At 39.9% G+C, this 19,100-nt stretch overlaps 1 protein-coding gene across 1 annotated transcript; it reads left to right on the top strand.

Annotated features, from left to right (window-relative positions):
* The first annotated feature begins 8,328 nt into the window (after window positions 1-8,328).
* ARPC5 (actin related protein 2/3 complex subunit 5) lies at window positions 8,329-18,435 on the top strand. The gene is made up of 4 exons (XM_052653869.1): window positions 8,329-8,609; window positions 10,851-10,932; window positions 13,428-13,604; window positions 17,061-18,435. Exons 1-4 carry the CDS (start codon window positions 8,467-8,469, stop codon window positions 17,121-17,123), a joined length of 465 nt encoding a protein of 154 aa, XP_052509829.1. The 5' UTR covers window positions 8,329-8,466; the 3' UTR covers window positions 17,124-18,435.
* Window positions 18,436-19,100: the final 665 nt, after the last annotated feature.

The following is a 19,100-nucleotide window of genomic DNA, read 5'->3' as shown; positions in this document are numbered from 1 at the left end:
GTTTGGTATTCTCCCCACCCTCATTCCTTGTTATCCAGGACCTCTTAACAAATGTTAAGTCCTGTGATTACCTTACATTGGATGTCCTTGATTCTCAGGAATGTACCAAATCAAAGGCCTTAGGCTGTGGAACATTGCTTTATTACCCTTTTGAATTAAGTAGAACTGCTTGTGTGTGTGTGTGTGTGTGTGTGTGTGTGTGTGTGTGTGTGTGTGTACGATCTAATGATTTCAGTTCTGGGTATAAACCCAAAAGAATTAAAAACTGGGTCTCAAAAAAAATACATGATATGTATTCAAAGTACCATTATTTACATTAGTCAAAAGGTGGAAGTAGGACTTCCCTGGTGGTAAAGTGGATGAGAATCTACCTGTCAATTCAGGGCATACAGGTTGGATCCCTGGTCTAGGAAGATTCCATGTGCCTCAGAACAACTAAGCCCAGATGCCACAGTTACTGAAGCCTGTGTGCCTAGAGCCTGTGCTCTACAAGAGAAGCCACCACCACAAGAAGCCCATGCACCGCGATGAAGGGTAGCTCCTGCTTGCTGCAAAGAAAGAAAGCCTGAGCGCAGCAACGAAGACCTGGTGCAACCAAAAATAAATACATAAATATTTCTTAAAAGGTGGAAGTAACCCAAGTGTCCACCAGCAGATGAATGAATGAAGTGTGGTATATACACATAATGTAATATTATTCAGCCTTAAAAAGGAAGGCTATTCTGACACATACTACAACATAAACACATCTTGAGGACATCAAGCTAAGTGAAATAAGCCAGTCACAAAAAGAAAAATGCTGCATTATTCCAATTATGTGGCATACCTAGGGTCACCAAATTTACCACCTTAAAAAGTAAGAGGATGGTTGCCAGGGGCTAGAGAAAGGGTGGAATGAAGAAATATTGTTTAGAAGAGTCTCAGTTTTGCAAGATAATGGATAGTAGTGATGGTTATATAGCAGTAGGAATGTACTTAATACTACTTTACGGTATACTTGAAAATGGTTAATATGGTAAATTGTATGCTATATGTATTTCACCACAATTTTTAAAAAATTAAGTGGAATTACTAATTGACACGTACTGCTCTCTCCATATACAAAAAAAAAATCATCTTTTGTACTTGCACAGACTAAATATAAGATAATAGTCTCTATGCCTAGTCTCAAAATACTGAGATAAGCTACTGAAGGCTCACAGGAATATCTGAAAACCAAATATCTTTCGAAAAATTCATAATAATAACAGGTTTTTAAAGTTCACAATTTGTAGTAGTTAATTTCAAGCTACTGTGTGGGTTTATTTAGACTCTTGACACTTAACTATATCCTTATTTTTAGCACAAAGGTAAGTAGTAGCATTGAGAATTAAGACTTACTGAAAGTAGATAATTCCCATATCTATCTGCCACTTGCTAGCTGAGCATATAGAGAAGGAAATGGCAACCCACTCCAGTGTTCTTGCCTGGAGAATCCCAGAGACTGAGGAACCTGGTGGGCCGCTGTCTATGGGGTTGCACAGAGTCAGACTGAGCATAACTGGCTGAGTTACAAAACCTCTCTGAGCCTTAAGTTTCCTCATCTATAATATGGGAACACTAACTCCTGGCCCTAGATTAAATAATATAAGTAAAAAGCTTATTGACCAGGTGTCTAAAACACAGTAAACACTCATTAAGTCATTGTTGTTGTTCATAAAATATTAACACAGTAAGAACAGACAGTAGAAAGGGATAGAAATTGTAGAATCTTTCAAATTGTATCAGCCCTCCAAGTGTGAGATAGCGACTTTCTATACAAAGTAAAGATATGTTACTAGAATTTGTGACAATCAGGTTTCAGAAGAAACTAAAACTATGTTGATTGATTTTAATATTTTGCTTAAATAGTTAATAGTAGCAATGAGAAAAGCAGTATGTCTGTGGTCATGGAAGACATTAAAATAATTGTATGAAAATATTTCGTGGAACTTCTTGCCAATAAATTGCCAGTCTAGATGAAATGCATGATTTACTAAGAAAATAAAAACCAAACAAGTCAGTAACCACAGAACATAAAACTGAGCAAGCCCAAATAATTTTGTAAGCACATTCTATAACTTTCAAAGAAAAAAAACAGTATGGTAGTTTTCTATTATTCAAACTATTCCAGAGCATAGAAAAAATGGTGAAATCTTCTCAAATCACCTTACAAAGCTAGACTAATCCTAATAGCAAAAGTGGATAAAGGTAACACAAAGAAATAAAACTGTGGACCAATCTTATACATAGAGACTCTGAAATCATGTTAATTATATATATATATAAACAAACCAAATCTAACAAGTAATTAAAACAGTAATGAAATAGTTTATTCTTGAAATATATTAAGTTGGTGCAAACATAATGGCAGTTTCAGACCATGAATTTTAAATCATTATAACTAGGCTCAAACATATCTTTATCAATAATAGGAACCATTACAATCAATACATTTTTGCCAATGAGAAATAAGTTTGCTTATTCCTGTAGCATAAAATCTGTGCTTTGGGATTTGACGAACTCTTGAAAAGCATTTTCTGCCTCCTGCTGATTGGGGAAGCACTTTCCCTGCAAAGTTGTCAAGATGCTTGAAGAAGTGGTAATCTGTTGGCAAGAGGTCAGGTGACTACGGCGGGTGAGGCAAAACTTCGCAGCCCAACTTTTGAAGCACTGGTTGTGCAACATGCGTTCCGGCATTGTCACACAGAAGAACTGGGCCCTTTCTGTTGACCAGTGCCAGCTGCAGGCACTGCAGTTTTCGGTGCAACTCATCAATTTGCTGAGCATACTTTTCAAATGTAATGGTTTTGCCAGGATTCAGAAAGCTTTGGTGGATCAGACCAGCAGCAGACCACCAAGTAGTGACCATTACATTTTTTGGCTGCAACTTTGGCTCTGGGAAGTGCTTTGGAGCTTCTTCTCAGTCCAACCACTGAGTCATTGCTGATTATCATATAAAATCCACTTTTTGTCGCATGTCACAGTCTGATCAAGAAATGGTTTGCTGTTGTTGCATACAATAAGAGAAGACAACACTTCGAAACGATTTTTTTTTACTTTTTCGGTCAGCTCATGAGGCACCTACTATCAAGCTTTTCCACCTTTCCAATTTGCTTCTAATGCCAAATGACTGTAGAATGATCAAGGTTCAGTTCTTTGGCAGCTTCTCAAGTAGTAGAAAGAGGATCAGCTTCGATATACTCTCAGTTGGTTGCTGTCAACTTCTGATGGCCAGCCACTATGCTCATCTTCAAGGCTCTCATCTCCTTTGCCAAACTTCTTGAACCACCACTGCACTGTGCGTTCATAGCAGTTCATGGGCCAAACGCATTGTTGATGTTGCAAGTTGTCTCTGTTGCTTTACAACCCATTTTGAACTCAAATAAGAAAATGGCTCAAATTTGCTTTTTGTCTAACATCATTTTCATAGTCTAAAATAAATATAAAATAAACAGCAAATAATAAGTCACTAGCAAAAAAACAGAGAGAAATGCACATTAAAATGATGTATAACATAATCACATTTATTTAGAATGTATTCTAATATCAAATGGCAAATTTCAACAATGCAAAAACTGCAATTACTTTTGCACCAACCTAATAGGAATGATTTAGCACAGAAAAAATATAAATACAATTAATCATATTCATAAATTAAAAGAACAAAACCTATAAGATTTTATCATTAGATCCCTTGAAAAAACATTTGATAATTTCAGCTGTGATTCCTAAAAATCATAAAGAAATGGAAAATAAAAACTGGTAAAATACCAAAGATATTTCTATTAAAAATAGAAACAAGCCTACTATTCAGTTTTTCAACACTGATTTTTGAGAGTCTAGCTAGTATAATAAGATAAGAAAAATCAAAGTAATATAAATATTGGAAAATAGGTAAATTATGATTACTTCAAATACTACGATTTATATTTTGACAATAAGTGTAGACTTAAAACAATAGTTAGCACTAATAAGAGACCCCAGTAATGGGAAGGAATATAGAAGAAGTAAATTTTTAAACCCGTGTGCATGCTCAGTCACTTCAGTTGTATCTGATTCTTTGCAACTCCACGGACTGTAGCCTGCCAGGCTCCTCTGTCCATGAGATTCCCCAGGCAAAAAACTGATAGCTTTCCTTTATATTATCATGAAGAGGTAAAAAAAAAAAAAAAGAAAAGTTAACAGAAAGAGTCCCATTCACAAGGATGTTTAACAAACAAGGTTTAATCTTTGATTTAGCACTAAACTTTTTGCCTGAGACAAGAGTACAGATTTTAAAATGTTTTTAATCTTTGAAGAATAAAAATCCTATCATAAAATAGTTCACCCTATCTACTCTACCTCAGTGTGTAAACATAAGGTTATGTAAAGCTAAAATTAATCACAAAAACCTGAAGATTTGAAGGTTGGTATTTCAACACTGAACCAGCTCATTTGGATATTAAGCACAAGTGTTAAAACATAACATAATCTATGGATAACATGCTAAAAATCTTTTTACATTGTAATAATTATGCTGCAGTGGTATTAAACTATCATTACCAGAACTGAAAATTATTTGGTTTCTATTTATAATACTTTCAACATATTTGATTAACTTTGACTTCCCTTCCACTTCAAATAAAAAAATAGTGTACAGGATTCAATGTTTTAGTTTGTAAATTAATAAATATTGACAAATCTGGGGGGAAGAAGCACACAGTAGGCAAAGTACTTGGTTTAAAATATCTGAAAAGAGAGATCTGTTACTACATAGTTTTATCAAAATCCTTTCTAACTGCAAGGAGATCCAACCAGTCCATTCTAAAGATCAGTCCTGGGTGTTCTTTGGAAGGAATGATGCTAAAGCTGAAACTCCAGTACTTTGGCCACCTCATGCGGAGAGCTGACTCATTGGAAAAGACTCTGATGCTGGGAGGGATTGGGGGCAGGAGGAAAAGGGGACGACAGAGGATGAGATGGCTGGATGGCATCACTGACTCGATGGACATGAGTTTCAGTGAACTCCGGGAGTTGGTTATGGACAGGGAGGCCTGGCGTACTGCAATTCATGGGGTCGCAAAGAGTTGGACATGACTGAGCGACTGAACTGAACTGAACTAAACTAAAAACATCCTTCGTCACAGAAAATCAGAAAGAGGTATATACTACCATTGCAGCATTAATCTTGGGGACATTCAGATTCAGTATTACTTTAGCATTGATCCAAACCAGGCTATGTGCACAATATATAAAATGTCTTAAAACCATATGGATCCTTTATTTCAGGAATAAGCACTCACTTGAAAAGTTAAAGTAGGAAAAATAGTATTACTTAAAATAAATTAAATGCCACAATCAACAATAAAAATTTGGAATTTGCAAGAAAGTAGAAGAATATATTTTCCAATTAAAAGATTATGAAGGATTGGTTTCTTCACATACACTCATATACACACAAAGAAATTTCTCTAAAGCTTTATATAGAGTTAACTATTAGCGAATGAAGGTGGGAAGATAATTAAAAATCTCAACCTCTAAATATGATTCCAAAATTAACTTGTCAGATTAATTCATTGGATAGAAAGGTGTTGAGCACCCACTGTGGACTAGGTATTTATTATTGTGAGACAAAAAATATGCACTGGAAAAGGACATTTTAAACATAATTATATCTGAAATGTAATATGCATTATGTGACTGAGAACTAATTAATTATATTTAACACATTTAACACACCGAGCATAATTCAAAACAATTATACCCTTGAACAACTTGAGTTTTAAAATTCCCCTCACTATTCCCTTAAGTTGATTTCCACTCTGGTATTCTTTCCCAGTTCTAAAAACAGAGAATAAAGAAATTTCTTAAATAAGCCCTACTTATTTAGAATAGAAATGGAAGAGAAGGGATGTATTAGTTCTTGAATTCTTGTTTCCATTTACTCTCAAATGTGCTTCTAATGTTCAATTTTCTCTTCAGAGAAAATTGTGATTTACAAAAACAAAAAGTACAACCATCTTTAGCATTTAAACAAACATATTATTCAGTTCTTACTAAAGTCACCAAAGATTGAAACTCAGAAAAAACATTTAAAAAAATCTTTATTCTAGGTTATGTAATGCCATTCACCATAGTAATGATCTGATACTTTGGTATAAGACTTTTTAAAATATATATTGCCAACAGGTAGAAAATTGTCCTTGGCTGTCTTAAGACAGCCCTTGAGGGAGTTTTTAGCAGTGTATTGGCTCATAACTTGAGTGGTGATTTAAATAAATGTCACTTCTATCACTTAATGATAATCTTATTGAGGGTAATTTAACTGGGAAAAGAAAATGCCATGTTGCTTCTTCCTCCCAAGAAAAAGGGGTGCATTTCATTCTGGAAGTATCTACCTACCATCTAACTGTCTACCTATCTATCTCTACATACATATGTATATAGATACAAATTGATACAGATACAGCTATATATACACATATGTATATATGTCCAACAAAGGTTTGACTTTGAGATCTCTCTTCCTCTTCTAATTCATTATTCTGTGTGACCCTCAAACTGTACTGCCTTTCATTTATTCATTCATCAATGAATAATTGAGTGTCTGAATGTACTGAGTACCCTCTGCATGCTCAGTTTTATGTCAGACGTAAAGGAAGATGCAATATGTATGTGCTACTGAATCACTTTGCTGTACACCAGAAACTAACACAACACTAAATCAACTGTACTTCAATTCAAAAAGAAAAGAAAAGAAATAAGACAGTCTCTGCCCTCCAGAATTTTTCTCTCTCTTCCAGGGGCAATATATCACACAATATATCATTAAGCAATTTATAAGACTAGTGCCAAAATCAATGGTACAGATAACATGCAATTTGCATTGAGGCAGACTTCTAGAGTTTCAAACAATTTCTTGCGTTTAACCCTCAGAACAATATTGTTAAGTACACATTATTAGACCCATTTTAGCAATGAGGAACTTGACATTCAGAATTTTAAGTGGCCTGCCTCAATCAGTAGGTTATGACTGGAAGGAAGAATCAAGACTCAAGCCAAGGTTTTCTGATTCTAAGCCTAGTGCTATTTTCAATTACAGTACAGGAAACCAAGGATTGAGGCATTTAACAGGGCAGCAAGCAGCCTTCCGGTAAAGGTGGAATTAAACTAAACCTGATAAATATCCAAATTAATTTCACTTTGCAAATATTTGTGCTTCAGTGTTAGACACAGCACCCAACTACCATTTCCTCAAATTTAGTGCTTTAGTGCTCTTACCTGCTCAGGGAGAGCTTTGCTCGCAGAAACGGGGGTGTCAAATACAATAAAACGCTGGCCTAGGAGGATCATATAAATCTTAAGCCATAAAAATAAATCTTAAAGATCTGGTTTCAACTAATCCTCACACATTTTGTTTCGCCTCAGAGTCAGAGTGTAACTCGCCCCTACCCTTTTCTAGCATTCTTACTCCAAATAACCACTTATTTTAAGATGTCAATGGCTGACCCTACCCCAAATTCCACAGGTTCATCCCAGTCCTGCCACCGGACCCTAAGCCCCTGCCCAGACACCTCCCGCTTCTCCCCAATTTATGATACCTAGGTTCGAGTTCTGCAGGTGCAGTCGCTTGCCATTACACAGCACTGACAGATAAGATGTGACCTTTCGACTCCGTCCTTGGGGACCTCAAGCTGGCCGCGCAGCGTAGTTCCACAGCCGAGGAAGGGGCTTCCCGGCTCGGGAACGAAGCCACGGGGAGTACACGGTCCGAAGCGAGGTCTCTGACAACTCGAACGATGCTGAGCGACTGGGCGTGCATCACTCCGCCCCATACTCCTGCCAACTGCAGGAGACTTGGTCCGGCAACCAATCCATCCCAGCTCACGGGTAAGTCCGTGCCAGCCGGACCTTAAGCGGGACCCCGATGACAGGCTGTTGACGGCGGCGGCGGCAGCAAAGCCAAGGCCACCTGCCCACAGCGCCCATCGCCGCCAACCCAAGACCCCCCCCTAGACTGGACCGCAGAGAAGCGTTTCTATGGAAACCCCCTAGGGATCACGTGACGGACCCGGAGGCCCAATCGCCTCTTACCTCTACCGGCGGCACCGCTTTGGGCCCTCCCTCCTGCCCCGCCCCCTCCCGCCCCCGCCTCTGTCGCCCCGCCCCTCCCCTTTCCTGCAGAGAGTCCGCACATGCGCGCTGCATCCAGCGCGCTACCGCCCCAGCGCGCCCCGCTGTGGGGCGCCTGGGGGCGGCGTAGGAGGGTCGAGGAAGGCGCGAGCCTGAGAAGGAAGGAGCGCGGCCAGCGCGCAGGCCCAGAACCACCCGAGACGCGGCTGCCGGCTACGCCTCTGAGCGGAAGAGGGAAGTGGAGGCGCCAGTCTGCGGCTTCCAGCTGGGGCTGGGCTTGCTAAGGTCGAGGCAGCGTCTAGAGGAGGCCTCGGCCGCCGGTCCGGAGCGAGGATGTCGAAGAACACGGTGTCGTCGGCCCGGTTCCGGAAGGTGGACGTGGATGAGTACGACGAGAACAAGTTCGTGGATGAGGAAGACGGGGGCGACGGGCAGGCCGGGCCCGACGAGGGCGAGGTGGACTCCTGCCTGCGGCAATATCCTTCAGCTCGCTGGCCTTCGCGCCCCACCCGACCCCACCCGAACCGGCCCCTCTTCCGGGACCCAGCTGCGGGCATGGCGTGAGGGCGGGGACCCCCGCTTCCGTGGGCTCCCTGTCGTGAGTGGGCAGGAGGGCTCTTCTATTTCTCCCGAGACCCCCGGGTCCCGCCCTCGGAAACTTACCTTCCCAGCGCGCCGTCCACGCCCCCGATTCCTCAGGTTGCGCCGGGAGGTCTCGCCTCCCGGGGACCGGCGGGGACGGCCGCGCCCTCGCGGCTCTGGTGCTTGTCAGTCGGGGAGCTGCAGGGAGCTTAAGTGGTCCTCTCAGATCTATTTATCGGGTTTTCATTAGAACCCACGTCCGATCGGGAGGAGCGGGCATTTTTCTTCAGTGATTTTCTTTTTATTGTGGTGGTGGTTTTGTTGTGGCAGCGTTATTTCACGCCGGGAGACATGGGGCGGCTTGCAGAATTGAGGCCCTTCTGTCTGTCTTTTTAAGCTTGTGGACGCCTTTTTTTTTTTTTAAGAGGAAGGGATTAGACAAAATACAGGTTGCACAGAGTTGGTTAACCAGGGGAAAGGGAATGAGTACAAAACTGCTCAGAAAGAAGCTGGAAGCGTTTTACCTGCTAGACGGAAAATGCATGTAGAGAATCCCTGGAAATATTTTAAATAAACGCCAAAGAATAACATAGGAAAAAGTGAATCATTTGTACAAAACCGAATCATTTTGTAATGCTGGAATCGTTTCCGTTAAGTTAAAATGTGGCTGTCAGTTCCTGGTTTGGGTTTTGCATATTTGAATATTCATAACTTTGAGGGAGTATTTGCATCAGATCTTTTTTCGGAAAAATGTAAATGTTGCAATAACCAAGGCTGTCGTTTTAGAGATTGTCAATTACTGAATTCACTCATTTCTAATTATTCTTGGGTGTATTCATAAGATTAGGAAGGCTCTTTAGACTTTCCTCATCAGTGGCCTATTAAATTAAATGGGGAAATACATGAGTGAAAATATTTGGTAGCAGCCACAGCTGGTCTTACAGGCACCTAAAATACAGCATTAAACATTTATCAACATACAGATGTTTCTTTGATTTCCGTTACTCACAATCAGCTGTTCCTGTTTTGCATTATTTAACATACTTAAGTGTTTGGGGTGGAGGGGAGCAGCCTCATAAGTGAGCCAATCTGCAAACGGCACGCTTCTCTAGAAGTCCATTAAGCCTTGAAAATCACAGCCTGCCACCAACCATAGTTTTTTTAGTAGGACCTTTTTCTTTAGAACATAAGTGGTGAAGATTATTCTGTGTAAAAACATTCTTCGTGATGCATAAATGATGTTTAGTGAGACTAACTTTTTTTAGGTGACGTGATGACTCTTCAATGGTACTGCTGTATCCCTATAGTGGATCTGCTTTTAAATCAATTCATCTTGAAATACAAAGATACTGTCTCTTCTTGTTTCAACAAGAAGAGACAAGCCCTGATCAGGCACTACAGATGGAGGAACAAGTGAACTCTGTGAGGTTTTCCTTTTAGGGCAATGACTGTACATTCTGACAGTGTGATTGGCCTTCTGTTCCTCATTCTTGCTAACTCACTGGTGCTTTCAAAGCAAGACTAAATTTAATAGGTGTGGCCTAAAGCAGTTTGAATGACCTTTATGAAATATGAGAGAAAATATTAAAAAACAGAAAAATTAAGCTGCCACCTACAGGTCATTATTTTATCTTCTGTAATGCCTCTTAACAATATTGAGAGATTGCTAATGTATATCATTCAGATAGCTAGAGTAATCTGCCAGCACTTTTCTACTAGCATTTCAATTAATATAGAATATAATTCTAATCAAAGGATAGGCAGACAGTCTGTTTCATTTGGGGACCTAAATAATTCTGATATATATTTTAGAATTTTTTTAAATGTCACTCTGGATAATGTTTGCACATGTGTTTTACTGGAAAATGAAAGGTTATTAAGGTGCTCAGTTAATAATTAGAGCCAAGGGTAAAACAGTTTTTGCCTTATTTTTTAAAAATTTAATGCTCTCTGTCATTTTCAGTATTTTATCTTTGATTGACATCCTTGAAACGAACATGTTGAATTTTCCAGTATTGAACGTAGCAACCATAGTAATTTTTCTTTCTATGCATAACACCAAATCTTAAGAACCAGTGGTTCCTGGGAGTTCCAGTGCTTTCCTGAGGGCTGCCCTTTGCTGCTATCCCCTTAACCTCCATCACAGGAAACATGACAGCTGCCCTACAGGCAGCTCTGAAAAACCCCCCCATCAACACCAAGAGTCAGGCAGTGAAGGTGAGTCACAGACAACACGCGATCTGTGCTGGCGTCTCAGCCTTCTTACCAGAACCCTCCAAAGTGTCACACAGTCAACAAATGTCTTAACTGTTTGCCATCTTTGACATAGAAGAGCTTACAATGTAGTTTGATAGGTGGAAAACCTATATAAAAAATTAGTGCTCCAACACTGAGTTGTGATAATGCTGCGTGGTAGGTAGACTTAAGTTCTAATGACCGAGACATCTGTGTGTTTTCAGAGGAGGCCACTCAGGTCGAATTTGAGCAAAGGCTTGAAGAACAAGTGAAACTTTCACAAAATAAACACATGCTACTTGCTTTTGAAAGATTTTTTTAAAATTCTACCATTCTCATAGAATTAAATTCTAATATTTAATTCTGTTAAATATTATTGAAAACTCAGAAATGTGGGGGAATAAAAATAATTATAATCCCATACCGGTAGATAATCATTACTTTTTGTTGTTGCTATATGCTTATAGAGTTTTTCTATGAGTTTTTCTTTTAATTAAAATGGATAAACTTCTTTTCATCTGTATAGCAGCATACATGAACAGCTTTACTTGGTAATAAGTTTATTTCTATAATATCTTTTTTAACATCTGTATTTTGATAATCCTGCAGTTTAGTTATATATAAACTTTCATCATATATTTATTGACTTTTTTTCCTGTCATAAATAGTATTGAAATGAACAATTCTTGGTAAAGTCTGAATTGTTTCCTTTGAATAAATTTCTGGAAGTGAATGGCTGGATTTTAGACTGCACGTTTTTTTAAGGCTACATATGGTATTGCCATACTACCCTTCAGAAAAGTTATAAAATTACATTGCCTCTTAACCATCTTTCAGTAATTCTTAAGAACCTATTTACTTAATTGTTTAAAGCCCAGATTAAATTTTTTTTTCTTTTTTTTTTTTTCAGATTAAATTGTAATGTTTAGTTCTGTTAAGTATTGTAGAAAACTCAAAAATATGGGGGAATAAAAATGTAATCGTCCATAACCCCACACCCAGAGCATTGACCCCCCCCCCCCGCCCCCCCCCCCCCCGTCCATAGCCATTCACACATCCTAGGAGCCCCAAGTATCTCCTTAGTTAAATACTAGTAAATAATAACTTAGGTAAATGCATTATTATCTAGGCAACATAATCTTTTATAAGAGGAAATGCTTCTTTGGTTTTTAAAAGTGAGTAACGTCATTGAAATTTCGTTTTACCACCTTCTGCTTTTTTGTGGGTGTTTTTTTTTAATCAGAGCGTGTGGGTGGGAGGTTATAGCTCTCCATACAAGGATATTTTTCTAAACGGGTAATTGCATAGTCTTTAAACTGAAGACAACAACAGGTGGTAGAAGCATACTGTAAGATCATGACCGGCAGGAATGCAGAAGGTATCACTTTGTGTTGAATAGAAAGAGAAACATTGTTGAGAGGGGAAATTAAGTGTTCTGTGTACTTGGCTTGCTAGGTGAAAAGCAACTGCTGTTGGAGCAGTCATTCATCAAAGAAAAAGATCATTATAAATGAAGACCACTCTAATACCTATAGTCACTTGACTATAGATATGAAATGAAAAATAAGTTTTAGAAACTTAAATTTTTATTAACATTTCTGAAGGATGCTTCAGGGTAGAACTATAATTCAGTTTCCTTCTTTTGGTCTATTTTTTTTTAAATCAAGAAGTGAAATGTATTGATTTAATACATTGATAATTTGTTACATCTATCTGTAAGTAAACCCTTTCAGCTCTACCTTCAAATATGTCGAGACTCTGTCTGCTTCTGGCTGCCTCTGCTGCTGCCATGCCAGCCAAAACCAGCCTGTCTTGGTGCAGGAACTTCCAAGCTGGCCTCCAGGCTTCTGTCTCCTGCTCCCCCCACCCTCCTGCTGCCCCGGGCTTATTTTCAATATGACAGCCAGCTGGTCCTGTTAAAATGTAAGTCAGATGACATCACTCTTCTTAGAAAGAAAGAAAGTGAAAGTGAAGTCGCTCAGTACCATAGCCTACCAGGCTCCTCCCTCCATGGGATTCTCCAGGCAAGAGTACTGGAGTGGGTTGCCATTTCCTTCTCCAGGGGATCTTCCTGACCCAGGGATCCAACCCAGGTCTCCCGCATTCCAGGAAGACACTTTAACCTCTGAGCCACCAGGGAAGCCCAACAGCTTCTCATTTCTGTGACTGGAGGCCAGAGTTCTCATAAGGGCCTGCAGGGTTTACGCATTCTGTCTTCCTACTGCCTCTCTGACTTCCTGCCCTGCACTCCACTCCAGCCCCCTTCATCTTCTTGCTGTCCCTTGAGCACACTGAACACACGCTAGCAGCAGTTACTCTTCTCTCTCTGAAATGTTTGCCTCAGATACACCCAAGGTGTCCTCTTCCTTTCTGCAGGTCTCTACCCAAATGTCACATTCGCAGTGCAGCCTTTCTAAAAACTGGAACTCCCCAACACAAAAATGAGACTGAACGATCTGTTGTTTATTTACCCTCAGGATCGCGCAGGCAGCATTGTCTTGAAGGTGCTCATCTCTTTTAAAGCTAACGATATTGAAAAGGCAGTTCAATCCCTGGACAAGAATGGTGTGGATCTCCTAATGAAGTATATTTATAAAGGCTTTGAGAGCCCCTCTGACAATAGCAGTGCTGTGTTATTGCAGTGGCATGAAAAGGTAAGTCATGAATTATACAATCTGTATGACTGGTTCCTTTGTAATGGAAAAAACATTGACAACCTCTAGCCTAAATACCTGTTTTGACTCTTTGGTTATACATTGGTTGTTACTACAAATAAATGCATGAAAATGAAAGTTTAGATTTATGCTTGCTAGCCTTGGTCTTGAGATGCTGATTTGAATTCTTTAACAATTGCCAAAAGGTGGAAAACCCACGCATCCATGAACAGATGAACGTGCATGCATGCGTGTGCAGTCGCTCTGTTCGTTCATGTCCAACTTCGCAACCCCATGAACTGTAGCCCACCAGGCTCCTCTCCATCAGATCTTTCAGGCAAGAATACTGGAGTGGGTTGCCATTTTCTCCTCCAGGGCATTAGCCCACATCTCCTGCATTGCAAGTGGATTCTTTACCACTGAGCCATCAGGGATGCCCAAACAGATGAACAGAATCTGACACAGACATACAAGGGAATATTACTTGACCAGAAAATGTTTATCTACATGGTACAGCGTGAATGAACCTTGAAAACATTATGCAAAGTGAAATAAACCAGATACAAAAAGACACAAAATACTGTGATTCCACTGGTGGCTCAGATGGTAAGAGCGTTTGCCTACAATGCAGGAAACCTGGGTTCGATCCCTGGGTTGGGAAGATCCCCTGGAGAAGGAAACGGCAACCCACTCCAGTATTCTTGCCTGGAAAATTCCATGGACAGAGGAGCCTGGTAGGCTACAGTCCATGGGGTCGCAAAGAGTCGGACATGACTAAGCGACTTCACTTTACTTCCACTTGCATGAAATATCTAGAATAGGCAGATTCATAGAGACAGAAAATGGATTAGAAATTACCAGTGCCTGGGGAGAAGGGAGACTGGAGAGTTATTGCTTGATGGGTACAGAGTTTCTGTTTGGAGAGATGGGAAAGTATTGTAAATAGATAGTGGTGATGGCTATACAATATTTGGAATGTAATTAATGCCACTGAATTTTATATTTAAAGATGGCTAATGTGGCAAATTTTATGTTACATATTTTATCACAGTTCTAAAAAATGAAATCAGGAGTAGGATCAAGAATTCTTAATTTTTTTTTTTTTCTGTTTTCATGCATTTTGCTTTGCAGTATTAGCAGATGCTGGTACACTATCCATCCCCCCAGCCCCTCCTCTCCCAAAAAAAAGGCTATGGAGGATTTTTAGCTTTAGGTGAAAAATTGGTAAGGTAATTTTTAATGCCCAGCTCTTACATTATATTGATAATATTTGAATAAAACCAACCACAGATAAGTGTATATTCTCTAACATGTTACAGTTACCAAAAACTCAGTTTTTCAGAATCTATTGTCTGGATATCTGAGTGAAAACACACTTACAATGTATGAACAGGTAGCAGAACTTACTGTTTAACCTGGATCAAGTCACTTCATTCTTCATACATTGTCAAATAAAAAGAGCTAACTTTTGTGGATAGGATTATTATAACTCTCACTTTTCCCAAGACAGCCCAAGTTTATGCCTGTTCCAACATAATTATGAATAGTTCCCTTTTACTCTACGGTGTATCAATTTGGAGAGTAATTCATATAGTCATCCTGTTCATGGAGTACTTCCTATTCATCAGCCGCTATATCCTTTTTTTAATTGAGGTCTAATTGCTTTGTACAGCCACTACACTTTTAGTTTCTGTTTCATGTGATCCTTACAGCAACCCTGTGAGATATAGAAACATCTTTATTGTCCTCAGTTTACAGATGAAAGAGCCAGCTTTGAAACCTATCATCCTAGTTTCAGTATAGTTTCAGGATCATACCAAACATTGACTGAGTACTTCTTGTATTCCAAGCACTTCATAAATGTTAACTCAATTAACTAATCCTCATAAAATACTATGGAGGAATGCTAATTACTTCCCTTTTTCACATGGGGAACTGAAGCATGTGTTAAGCCTTCCCTTCTTCCTAACAGTCACCAGTTTTTCCCAGCCTTATCTCCTAAATACTTCTTAGATCTTCCACTCAACCATCTCTAATGCAGCTGTTCTCAGCCTCTCTCACAGTTTATTGCCAGGGTTTCCTAAAATGGTCTCTTGGCTATCAGTTTTTCCTCCCTCAAATCTGTTCTCCACCCAGTTGCCAGAATGACCTCTCTAGTGTCCAGATCTACCCTTGTAAGTCCCCTGCAGAACTGAGTCCAAATTCCCGGGTCCAGCCTCATCTTCCATGTTGTTCTTCCCCACATGCTGTAGCAGTAAGCATAGTAATGTGTTATGGTAGCTGGACATACCATAATATTCCACACCTCTATAGCTTTGCTTATGATTTTCACTCTGCCCCTGAGCCTCCTTATCCTTTTATGTCAGTCTGTCACCTACTTATCCACTTAATGTGTCATTTTCTCGAGGAAGCTGTAAGCTCACCATTCCACTTTCCTCTGCACCCTCAGGGTGTGTATACGCCCCTCCTCTGTGCTTTCCTAGCACCCACAGCATAGCTCTAAATAGCCTATGGATATGTCTGTCTCTTCCCTGTCTCGATGTATTTGTTCACTTCTGTACCCCCAGCCTCTAGCGCAGTACCCAATACACACAGGTATTTCAGTAAGTGTTTTTGAGCACAAGCAAACCAGAGCTTCAGATTCCTAATAATCACAACTTCCAGTTTTTCCAGGTAATGTCAAAGTTCCTAAGTTCTTAGCTATTAAGCAGTATTTTCTTAGCTTGAGAAAAGGAAAATCTGACAAACTCCGAGTGCTTTAAACTGGAGCTTAGTACGGTCGAACCCAGTTGGACTTTCTTCCTGGCACTGCTGAGAATAAGAGCAGCATGAAATATCCTAAATTTAAATTCATGGTGAGAGTTAAATTTATGGGCTTCCCTGGTGGCTCAGAGGTTAAAGCATTTGCCTGCAATGCAGGAGACCTGGGTTTGATCCCTGGGTCGGGAAGATCCCCTGGAAAAGGAAATGGCAACCCACTCCAGTACTCTTGCCTGGAGAATCCCATGGACGGAGGAGCCTGGTGGGCTACAGTCCACAGGGTCGCAAAGAGTCGGACACGACTGAGCGACTTCACTTTCACTTTCACTTTCTATATTTAAATTTATACCTAACCCCAGCCCTAACCTGTTTTTGGCAAGAACATCATGCTGCAGATCTCTAAGAACATACTGTTATTTGAGAACAACACACTAGAATGTCAACTAGCATCTCAGTAGAAGGTGAGTGCCTGAGAGCAGGCACTCAAAAGGATTTTTGGTTGTTGCTGTTTCTGTGTCCCCAGTGCCATGAACAGTGCCTGGCCCATAATAGGTGCTCGAGAAATACTTGTTAAAAAAATTAGCGAATCCAAAATCAGTTGCTGCGCATGCCCTTCCTTGAAGAAAAATGTTTTACTTGGTGTGAGAACTGAGCCTTTACGATTCTGTCCATACTGACATTTTGGTTTGTGTTTAGGCGCTTGCTGCTGGAGGAGTGGGGTCCATCGTTCGAGTCTTGACTGCAAGGAAAACCGTGTAGTCCGGCGGGAACTGGATTTCTCCCATGGGGTGGGAGTTGCTGGCACCAAGACCAAAACAACCAAATGCCACCGCTGCCCCGCGGGTAGCATCTGTTCCTCTCAGCTTTGCCTTCTTGCTTCCTTTTCCTATCTATACAGAAGAAAATTACATACATATCAGTTTTCCCTAAATGAAAATTGGGATACGATAAAAGAAATATTTCAACAAGCGTGTGTCATGATCTCAGAATGATTTCAGTGACGTGGATTCCAGTCTGTACATAGCATAATTTACACTCAACTTTAATTGTGCAATTGTTCCCGTATTGGCTGGGTTTTCCTTTGTTTGTTGTTTGTCTTTTGGGAGGGGTTTTTTGGCTTTGACTAATAGTGAGAAATTTGATCAGAATTGGAGGCCAGTTTCTTAACTCATTGCTAGCCAGGAAATGATCTCTATATATTTAAAAAAATGTTTGAGAGACTGTCAGCTATTAACATTGCAAAACTGGACCAAACTTCCCTTATTTAAACGAACTGTGTCTCTGGAACAGGCGGTGGCTGAACGCCATGGCCAAGTCCAGCTCTGTCTCTGCTTCCCTCCAGATGATGTGCATTCAGGTCTGCTTTCTCCTCTCCGCATCCCGGAATCGTGGCCTCTGAGCTTCTGTGTGGCCACCCAGGGTACAGAGCAGCGAATCTTGTTCTACACAAATGCATCTGTAAAATGCCAGAGCCTGTTTGGCACGAGCATAAACTTTGTTTTCCAATAATATGACCCTATTTGGGGAAACTACTCCAAATCAGAAAAGATGTGGAAACTATGATGTAGTTCAAACTCTGGGCAGCCTCTGAATGAAGAGATGTTTTTAGACTTCTAGTAGCTGCCTTCGACATCATGAGGTATATAACTAGTATTTAATATGTCCTATCAATGTCTTCTTCAGTGTTCTTCAGGGTAATTGGGACCGCAAAGGATTTGGTTTGGATCCAAATACATACACATTCTGTATTTTAGGTCAGTGTTTTTTTAAAAAAAGAAAATACCACACATCGAAAAGTGTTTACTTTGTTGGACAAACCAAATGTATTCTCAGAAAATGACCGGTGCTTATGAAAAATTATAATTATTCAGTAGCTCTAAAGCAAACCACCTGAATGCTTATGACCGAGCGGGAAATCAGAGTGTATCTAGTATTTACATCTGACACCAGTTTCATAATCACTGACCTGTGTGAAAACTGGTGCAGAAATTCTGTAAACTCTTTGCTGTTTTTGATACCTGCTTTTTGTTCTGTTTTGTAAAAATGATAATCTTCAGAAAATAAATTGTCAGTGTTGAATAATTTATTTTTGTCTTGCTTTAATACTTATGAAGGCATAGTTAATGAAGAGGAAAGATTTCCTTTTTTACCACCAGGTTATTATACTCTTTGACAAGAACTAATTTTGCATAAAAGGTTTATATGACTACTTTATTCAAATATAAGATAGTAGAGAAGAGGAAAGAGTCATTAAATGTTAATAATGAAGTGATTATTAAAATCACTCACTCTGGAGTGATTCCATAGCTCTTTAGAAGCCTGGTGAACACCACTCCCAGCTCCCAAGCTCTTTGTTACACCTCTCATCTACTATCCTTATCTACTCAAGGCATTCTCTCTTTTACCGCTACACCTGACAAGATTCCTATGTCAAAGCTTTAGAAATTTACAAGCAGTTCAGAGGGCTATGCGTAAGAGACACTAAACTATAGATAATACAGGTGGTCGAATAGGTATAACAACCACATACAAACTTTAAGTGAAAACAAGTGATATTGCAACAGTGGTGGTTTAGTTACTAAGTCGTGTCCGACTTGTGATCCCGTGGACTTGGAACCTGCCAGGCTCCTCTGTCCATGGGATTCTCCAGGCAAGAATACTGGAGCGGGTTGCCATTTCCTTCTCTAGGGGATCTTCCCAATCTAGGAATCGAACCTAGTTCTTCTGCCTTGCAGG

The sequence above is a fragment of the Budorcas taxicolor genome, chromosome 16, assembly GCF_023091745.1.
Source record: "Budorcas taxicolor isolate Tak-1 chromosome 16, Takin1.1, whole genome shotgun sequence".
Lineage (NCBI taxonomy): Eukaryota > Metazoa > Chordata > Mammalia > Artiodactyla > Bovidae > Budorcas > Budorcas taxicolor.
This window is presented reverse-complemented; position numbering and strand designations above follow the sequence as displayed.